The sequence below is a fragment of the Glycine max genome, chromosome 6, assembly GCF_000004515.6.
Source record: "Glycine max cultivar Williams 82 chromosome 6, Glycine_max_v4.0, whole genome shotgun sequence".
Lineage (NCBI taxonomy): Eukaryota > Viridiplantae > Streptophyta > Magnoliopsida > Fabales > Fabaceae > Glycine > Glycine max.
Genome location: NC_038242.2, coordinates 25,135,906 through 25,144,595, shown reverse-complemented (window position 1 = coordinate 25,144,595; position 8,690 = coordinate 25,135,906). Strand labels below are relative to the sequence as shown.

The 8,690-nt window shown below is 36.4% G+C and overlaps 1 protein-coding gene and 1 long non-coding RNA gene across 2 annotated transcripts; both read right to left on the bottom strand.

The window, feature by feature from the left end:
• Positions 1 to 430: 430 nt before the first annotated feature.
• Positions 431 to 1,587, bottom strand: LOC121174998 (arp2/3 complex-activating protein rickA-like). The gene is made up of 3 exons (XM_041016146.1): positions 1,407 to 1,587; positions 979 to 1,079; positions 431 to 884 (listed from the first exon to the last, which is right to left on the bottom strand). Exons 1-3 carry the CDS (start codon positions 1,585 to 1,587, stop codon positions 606 to 608), a joined length of 561 nt encoding a protein of 186 aa, XP_040872080.1. The 3' UTR covers positions 431 to 605.
• A 3,084-nt stretch (positions 1,588 to 4,671) lies between these two features.
• LOC106799156 (uncharacterized) lies at positions 4,672 to 7,733 on the bottom strand. Its single transcript, XR_001388918.3, has 4 exons — positions 6,976 to 7,733; positions 6,784 to 6,885; positions 5,425 to 5,502; positions 4,672 to 4,870 (listed from the first exon to the last, which is right to left on the bottom strand). It is a non-coding gene; the product is annotated as an uncharacterized lncRNA (long non-coding RNA).
• Positions 7,734 to 8,690: the final 957 nt, after the last annotated feature.

Here is an 8,690-nt window from a genome sequence, read left to right as displayed (position 1 = left end):
CCTTGACTTGGCCATGCAACAACGGGATGTTGTGAACTGTTGTGGATCCCTCGTAAAGTCTTCCTAGGGCAACCAAGCGGGAAGGATTTTCTTCAATATATAGGCCGCATTTGTCTGAGTCACCCATCCCTGGATTGTTCCCTGAGGGAGCAACACAACTCTCCTTTGTACTGACACGAGGACCTGAGGGACCAACCTCTGACTCTGGAGGTAGTGCAATTCCCTGTGATTGCATCTGAGACTGAAACTGCGACTGCATCTGGCTGAAGGATTCCATCATCTTTCGAGTCACTTTTTCTGTGATTGACTCCTCCAGTTGGTCTCTGATTTGTTGGGTCAGCTGTTCTAGGTCTTCAAGAGGCATGGAGGAAGAACTGCAGGATGTTCGTGAAGCTGATCCAAAGTATTGCTTTATGGTGACACCGGCTCCAACAGCACGAACACGGCCAGGGTGCTCTGGTCGCCCAATGGCAGCAGTCAGGATATCCTGACGTCCATGGGGGACAAACGATCCCTGTGACGCCTGCTCGTCCAAAGAATCCTGTACCGAACACATATTTGTCCAAGGAATTCACAAAATACACAAAGATAATTACAATTATTAATTAAAAATGACTTACAATCCTGTCAGCTATTTCTTTTGCTGCCTCAGACGTCATCTGTCCAGTTTTCTTCGTGCGGGCCATCTTCCATTTCACGTGGCGTCTGATGGGAGATGGAGGGTCAATGATGCCCTCAGTGCTTCCAGACTGGGCAGCTTCTTCCAGTCTTTTCTTTGCCTTCTCAGCCATGAGCTTTTCTTCTAAATATTCATAACCCCCACGAGACAATACGTGGGGGGCAGTGTTTTGCTTCTGGGAGGCCTGTGCCTTTTTTCGTACATCCTGCAAAAGTTTAACATTAATGAAAATGATTATTACAATAAATTATAAGAAATGATTTTGTTGTGGAAAACAACTAAAATGACAAAGTACATACCTCCCATGAGGGGTCTCTACGGGTCTGACAAAACTGAGTCCATTTCTCCTTGCTAATGCCATATTTTTCACAGACAATGTCGTCCGCACCGTCCTTGTCGACTGCAAGTGCTCATTTCCTAGTCAAGTCAGATTTAAATTGCCTCCAGCGCTCGCCGACAATCTGAAGAATTTTCTTCTTTGTCCTATTGTCAGAAGCTTCAGGGATTTGAAATTCCGCCTGACAAACAATAAATTAGGTTTTGTTGTAAGTAAATAACAAATTTAGACTATTAAAGAAAATCAACGAAGAAAACTCAAATACCTGAATATCCTCCCATATCAAATCCTTCTGAGCAGTAGGGACTTCCTTCCAGGTGTCATATGTCACGTCGACCTTATCACGAGCGACAATCCCCAAATATGTTCTTAATTTCTTCTTGTAGGGACCGTCGGCCTTGCCGGTAGCAGGATCGACGTTGACCACAGGTCTTTCTGCCCCAGGTGGTCTAGTGGCCAATGATCGTAGCCGTGTCGCCTTGCGTGTCCGCTTCAACGTAGATGGAGACGCATCAGCGTTTGCAGGAGGAGGAGGAAGAGGAGGAGGAGGCGAGGCAGGTGGAGTATTCATGGTCCTTTAAAGAAAAAAAGTTGAGTTAGTTAATATTATCAAAAAACACTGTATGAGTTATGTAAATGAATGTACCGAAATGAAATATTATATTAGAAAATTACGTTAGACGATGTTAATTAATTCTCCTTCATCATGATCATTACGATTAGCATGAACATCGTCAGCTTCTTCTTCTCCAACGTTGTTAGAAGTCATTTGTGTAGACAAAGGACTAACATAAGTGTCCATGTATGAATCATCATCTTCTACATTAACACCAATTGTTTTCCCGTTTAGAACCACAGACCACCTTTCATCACAAGGGTCTTGCACATAAAATACTTGCTTAGCTTGTTCTGCCATGATGAAAGGGTCATTCTGGTAAGCTAGTTTCTTTAAGTCTACCAACGTAAATCCTATATCATCAGTCCGCACACCGGTGTTGCTGTCAACCCACTTACATTTGAAAACACAAACAGTAAATTTGACATAGTTAAGCTCCCATATTTCATCAATGAAGCCAAAGTAAGGGATTGAAGCTACAAAGGGATTGTCATCATGTACAGTTGCAAAGTGTTGAGATTCAGCACTTAGGGTGACCCCGCTGTTTTGCATTGTACTTTTGTCATCTTGTGCTTTTGTGTAAAAGGAATACTTGTTTATGTCGTATCCTTGCCAAGTTATAACATTTCTTTTAGGCCCATGAGCTAGCTTTCTTAATGTTTCAGAAGCATTTTCGTCAGCAAAGATTGTATCTTTAAACCAATCAGAGAAAGTCTTGTTATGATTTTTCAAGACCCAGTTCTTTGACATTTTTGGATTACTTTGTTTGACTAAATGTTGATGCTGAACTATGTATGGCAAAACTTCATTACTGTTATTCAATACATACAAGTGAGCTTGTAAAAAATCTTCTACACTTGGAGTGATAACATGCAATCCTCTTGAACCTTTACCGCCCACTCTGTCATCATGGCGAGACTCAGGAAGGCCAACAGGTTTAGCCTTTTCAATGTATTCTGAACAAAATTCAACGGCTTCTTCTGCGATGTACCTTTCAACAATAGATGCTTCTGGACGATGTAGATTCTTGGTATACCCTTTTAAGATCTTCATGTAGCGCTCAACCGGATACATCCAGCGCAGATAAACAGGACCACAACATTTGATTTCTCTGACCAAGTGAACAATTAAGTGGACCATGATGTCAAAGAAAGCAGGAGGAAAATACATCTCCAACTGGCACAGTATAATTACAGCCTCGTTTTCCAAGTCATCAAACTTGACCAGATCAAGGACTTTGCTACATATGGCATTGAAGAAAAAGCACAGGCGAGTTATGGCTAACCTGACTTTGTTAGGCAAAATGTCTCGTATGGCCACGGCTAACAATTGTTGCATCAACACGTGACAATCATGAGACTTTAACCCCACCAGTTTAAGCTCCTTGAACTGCACAAGGCTCTTAATATTTGAAGAGTATCCTTGTGGTACTTTAACCTGGCGCAGACACTGGCACAAACTGATCTTCTCCTTTCTGGATAAAGTATGACAAGCTGGAGGCAAGTATATTTTTTTACCATCAGACCTTGGATGCAACTGCGATCGTATGCCCATGTCAGCTAGATCTTGACGGGTATTTAGACCATCTTTCGTCTTGCCCTGAATGTTAAGGAGTGTCCCAATGACACTGTCACATACATTTTTCTCTACATGCATAACATCAATACAATGTCTAACATCTAGATCAGACCAGTACGGAAGATCAAAGAAAATGGACCTTTTCTTCCATATGCAACTCTTACTTTTATCCTTCTTTTGGGTCTTTCCAAATACAGTATTAAGGTGTTCAACCCGCTGGAAGACCTGCTCACCAGTTAACGGTGTCCGCGCAGTTTCGTGCTCTTGACTTCCATTAAAAGCTTTTTTCAATCTTCTGTAAGGGTGATGAGCTTTTAGAAAACGGCGATGTCTAGTGTACACTGTTTTTCTACCATGTTTCAGTTGTATGTAGCTTGTGTCTTCTTCACAGATGGGGCATGCAAGATGACCCTTAACACTATAACCGCTGAGATTCCCATATGCTGGAAAGTCATTAATGGTACAAAATAGCATTGCACGCATTTGAAAAGTCTCCTTGCGAAACCCATCAAACACTAAAACCCCCTCATCCCACAACTTTCTCAGGTCTTCAATCAACGGACTTAGATAAACATCAATGTCATTTCCTGGTTGTCTTGGGCCTGATATCATCATAGACAACATCATGTATTTTCGCTTCATGCACAACCAAGGCGGAAAATTGTAAATTACTAGTAGAACTGGCCATGAACTGTGTTGAGTGCTTAAATTGCCATATGGATTCATTCCATCACTGGCTAGTCCAAGTCTAAGATTTCTTGCCTCTTTGCCGAAATTCGGATACAAACTATCAATCTTCCTCCATTGGGAGCAATCAGCTGGATGACGGATCATTCCATCAGATTTTCTCCCATTTGCATGCCAGGTAAGATCTTTTGCGTCGTCCTCATTAGCAAATAAACGCTTAAACCTTGGAATGATGGGAAGATACCACAACACCTTCGCTGGAGGGCCCTTCTTTGAGTTTTCATCAGAACTGCAATCCTCATCATCCTTCACCTTGTACCGTGACGCCCCACACCTAGGGCATTTTGACATTTCTTCAAATTCATGTCTGTACAGTATGCAATCATTAGGGCAAGCATGAATCTTCTGATACTCCATACCCATCGGACACAATATCTTCTTTGCCTGATAGTAGCTTTTAGGCAATGTGTTATCCTGTGGAAAGCAATGAAGTAAAGCTTTTGTCACTCCATCCATATCTGGCCTTGACATTAACCAGACTTAACACCGCCGACAATAGCATCAAGGAATTGTTGCACCCCGGATACAAAGGCTTCTTTGAGTCACCCTGCAATCTTTCATACACAGGGGCATGTGCTTGCTGGAAAGACTCTTGTCCAAGGTCACGAATCATATCCTCCAAGCGATCTCCCATTTCTACATCAAACGGTTCGGATTGTTGCCCACTCTGCATGTCTGTCATTTCACCATGCCATATCCACGTTGTATAATTTCTCTTAATTCCATCACACAACAGATGCTCTCGTATGTCATCCAGTATTTGTCGTCTTCCGTTCAAACAATTGATGCAAGGACAATAATATTTTCCATCTTCATCCGGTTGACCTCTTTGTGAAGCAAATTGTAAGAATTGCTCGACGCCTTCCTCATATTCTGGGCTGATGCGACTTTCATTCATCCAACTTCGATCCATCTAAGTAATAACTCGGTCATACTCTCATAGTTATTCGATGCATGAAAATCTCACTTTTTTATTAAAGGTGTGACCCTATCCCATTCAGGAAGACCGTCTTTTATGGTAGCTTCATACATCAGGGTTAATTCTATTTTGTTAAATTTGACAAAATTTTGGCAGCATTTCGCATTGGTCTCCAAGTACACGACATGAAATCAGTGAAATTAACTTCCCGATAATCAAGTATGCACTCAGAGAACAACTAGAAATGCATTACCGAAATTTCATCAAATTAAACAAAATAATTTTAACCTTAACACATGAATCTACTATAAAAATATCAGTCTCCCCAAACTGTCCAAACGGACAATTCAAGATTGAATACAATGATTAATGCAAACTGTCCGCAAGAATCATTGCATCCAATCTCAAACAGGAATCTAAGGTTCACTCATCATGAACACAATTTGTATAGCATATATCAATTGTCATTAATGGCAGTGAACACGTAATAAAAATATTCATTGGTAACAAGACAAAGTGGTGAGTTTGGTGTGAATTAGAAGGAATACCAGGATTCCGTTTCAGTATAGCTGCATGGAGTGGAGAGTTTCCAAAGCACAGTGGAAGCTAGCTTCTCAACAGATAGCCTGTTTAACCAAGTATGATTAATTAATTAATTAATTAATCAATTTTTGTTCGTTGGAATAACTATAAAAAATAAAATAAAAAATTGTTACATAGCAATCGTGAGCCACGATCAAAGGCCAACCAAGTCCTTGTATACAAGACAAAAAATTAAAATAAATATTCTCATTTCCATGTACCAAAAAAATGAAAATTCAATATAAAATATTCTTCACCGTCTTAGAAATATCCATATTCCAAGTGAATTTTGCTAATTGCCAGCTCTAGTGGTAAAGAGTGTGTTTGTTGCTCTTATGAATTAGTAAGTAATTGGTTCTCTATATACACCGAGTAGAACCTTAGTTAAGATAGCTTTCAAAAAGAGACCTTAGAATTGAAACTTATTCCCGAAAAAGGATAACCAAAATGTTAAAAAATCTGGTTCTTCTTCATATTACAAGCAGAACACCAAAAATTGAGACAACCATATGCAGAAAAAATGACAAAAATTGGATGTGAACAAATTAGAATCCGAGTATTGGTGCAAATTTATAAATTAATTATTAAAATGAATTCTTTTAAAACATATTCTTAATCTGAGGTTATTTTTACTACATTAGCATAAAAATCACAACCCAATAAAAAGCAATTTTTAAAACATATATAAAAATCACAGTAGACAAATAGCAATTTTTTAAGCATATTAGTTATTTTTACTAATTAGTTTTATAGATAACTTAATTGGTATCAGTACCTCTTGTGTAATATGCTCATGTTGGCTCAAGGCACAACTTGTGCTTTGAGTTGGTTCAAATAAATATATACACTTTGCTTATAAAAAAAATGGTACTAGTAGTTTAGTTCAAATCACCGCATACAAATAAACGAACAAATATTGAGGAAACGTTTTTTCACGAAATAATATTACATTCTTAGGAATATGATAATTAAATATATTAATTTTTAGTATATTTAAAAACATGTTTAATTACGTTTTAATATTCTTAGCGTAATCAAGAAAGTCAATTAAGTGCTGGTAAAGAGTAAATGAATGTTAAAGTAGATGAGGATTTGAATATATTTAAGTTTCAGTTAAAGAGGATATCGTTAATATCGTATTGATGGTGTGGTTTATTATCGTGTTTTGCCTGCATCATGCATTCTTCTAATTTGAAAAAAGAGAAAGAAAAAAAAATCCAAGCACAGTCAACTACTGGACATTTTGAACAAAGGGATTTGCTAATATTGGATTTCTTCATCGCCTAGTTAAGGAATTAAATTAAAAGTAATAAAATATTTAATACCTTAAAATTCCTTCAAACAAAGTCACTAATGAAATAATCAGCAACTGCCATTTGAACATCTTCCATGATTACCAAACCATTCTGTAAGGCGTCCGTTTGGTCCTGAAAAGTGAAAACGCAAAGGGTTAGGGTTAGGGTTAGGGTGAGTCAAGATTTGAAGAGAAAACAAGGAAAGAGAAAGAGAGAGAGTACCCGGCGCCATTTTTTGAAGAGCTTACGTTTGCGTTTTCCGGAAATTTGTGAAGCTGTCTTTTCTTCTCTGCTATTGGAGCTTGCGTTTGGGTCCTTTTTCTTTCTCTGCAATATTGCGTTTGAGAGAGTACCCCTTTTTCTCACACAAGTCAAAGAGAGAGTATCCCTTTTTCTCAGATCTTTTGAAGATGTACGAAACCCCTTTTTCTTTCTCGGAACCTTTTCCAACTTTCTCAATTATAAGAAGCCACAAGTCAAAGAAAAATAAGTGTGAAATATTATGAAAAAATTACACGAGAAACTTTGGTAGCTTAATTTATTGATTAAAAATGCTCTAATGAGTGCAGATCTGTTCCTATATATAAAAATAAAGTGATCTTAACTAACTAACTCGGCGTCACAGTTCACAAATACTACTATAAATTTGGGTAGCTAAAAACTTGGGGTTTTGTACTGTAAGAAGCGATTGATAGAAGGAATGGATGTTTTTTTTTTCTTTCCACAAGTCTCAATTTAAACGTACACTTTTGATTCATGTCTGAGATTTCAAAGAATAAAATAAAATTTGAAAATTTTTATTATTGATTTTAAGATTTTATTAAACACGACTTTCACTTTAATTATGAATTTTTTTGAGGCACCGGATTCCTCTAAACTGAAAAAGGGCAAATTATATAATATTTATAGCTATTTTTTCATTAATAATTAAAAATTACTACTTTTTTTTTGAAATATTTTTAAATTTAGAGCAATCGAATTGTTCATGACAGTGACAAAAACAATAGCACTAGAAAACTTAATTATTGATTGACGTCGAATAAACTAAAACTGAACCAAATTCAAACCCCTCCAAAAACTAGAGTTGAATTTTCTAACCTCTCCAAAACGTAAAGTTGAATTTACTGTAACAAAATTCTATCCCCTCCAAATAGTAGAGTTATTCATCACTCTGTTTATATCTATATATACCTTTAACTTCAAACGTAGTATGCAATACTAATATCTAGCAGCATCAAGGCATTGCAACGAACTGATCAAATGGCACAGAGTGTGCAAATTCCGAGAAAAATAAGACTATAATTCGGGAACTATTCTCGTATGCTGTCAAAGATTGAAAAATAAATACCACTCATATTCAATTATACTTATGATATCCAATTTTCTTATACAAATTGGCTTTAACCCAATTCGTAATCTTGTTAATCTTTTCTTTAAAAATCGTAATCTTGATAATCTAAGTGATAAATATTTACATTAAAAAATAAAATAGATTATTCAGATGAAATTATATTTAGTTTTTGTTGATATAAAAAATATTACTACTGTATAAAATTGTTGTATAAACACTTGTCAAAAACATAATTTATTGTCTTTCAGAATTCACTAAATTACCCGAGAGTTACTCTCTTTATTTGAAGAATCTCAATTACTACGTAGTACGTACAATTATGTGATTTTAATATTAAATTTATTAGAAATAGTATTGTACTACTATACTAATTAAATAGAAATAATAGTAACACTTTGTACTTTTTGAGAGATGGCATGTTTGGTAATCGGCAATTTTTTAATTTGGGAGTGAGAGATGTTGCTTATTTAATTATTATAATTTTTTATTTTTATAATAATTAAATAAAAATATATTAATAATAAATTTTAATTTTTTTACAATATAACTATTTTTACCAAAATTCTATAAAAATTCTATAAAAGTT

What these genes read in the sequence shown, in the direction of transcription:
- LOC121174998 (XM_041016146.1), bottom strand. Translation starts at nt 1,587, where the DNA reads ATGAATACTCCACCTGCCTCGCCTCCTCCTCCTCTTCCTCCTCCTCCT. An exon ending in TGCTACCGGCAAGGCCGACG is followed by an intron (nt 1,080 to 1,406) that starts GTCCCTACAAGA and finishes GAGCACTTGCAG; the next exon opens with TCGACAAGGACGGTGCGGAC. An exon ending in GTAGAGACCCCTCATGGGAG is followed by an intron (nt 885 to 978) that starts GTATGTACTTTG and finishes AAACTTTTGCAG; the next exon opens with GATGTACGAAAAAAGGCACA.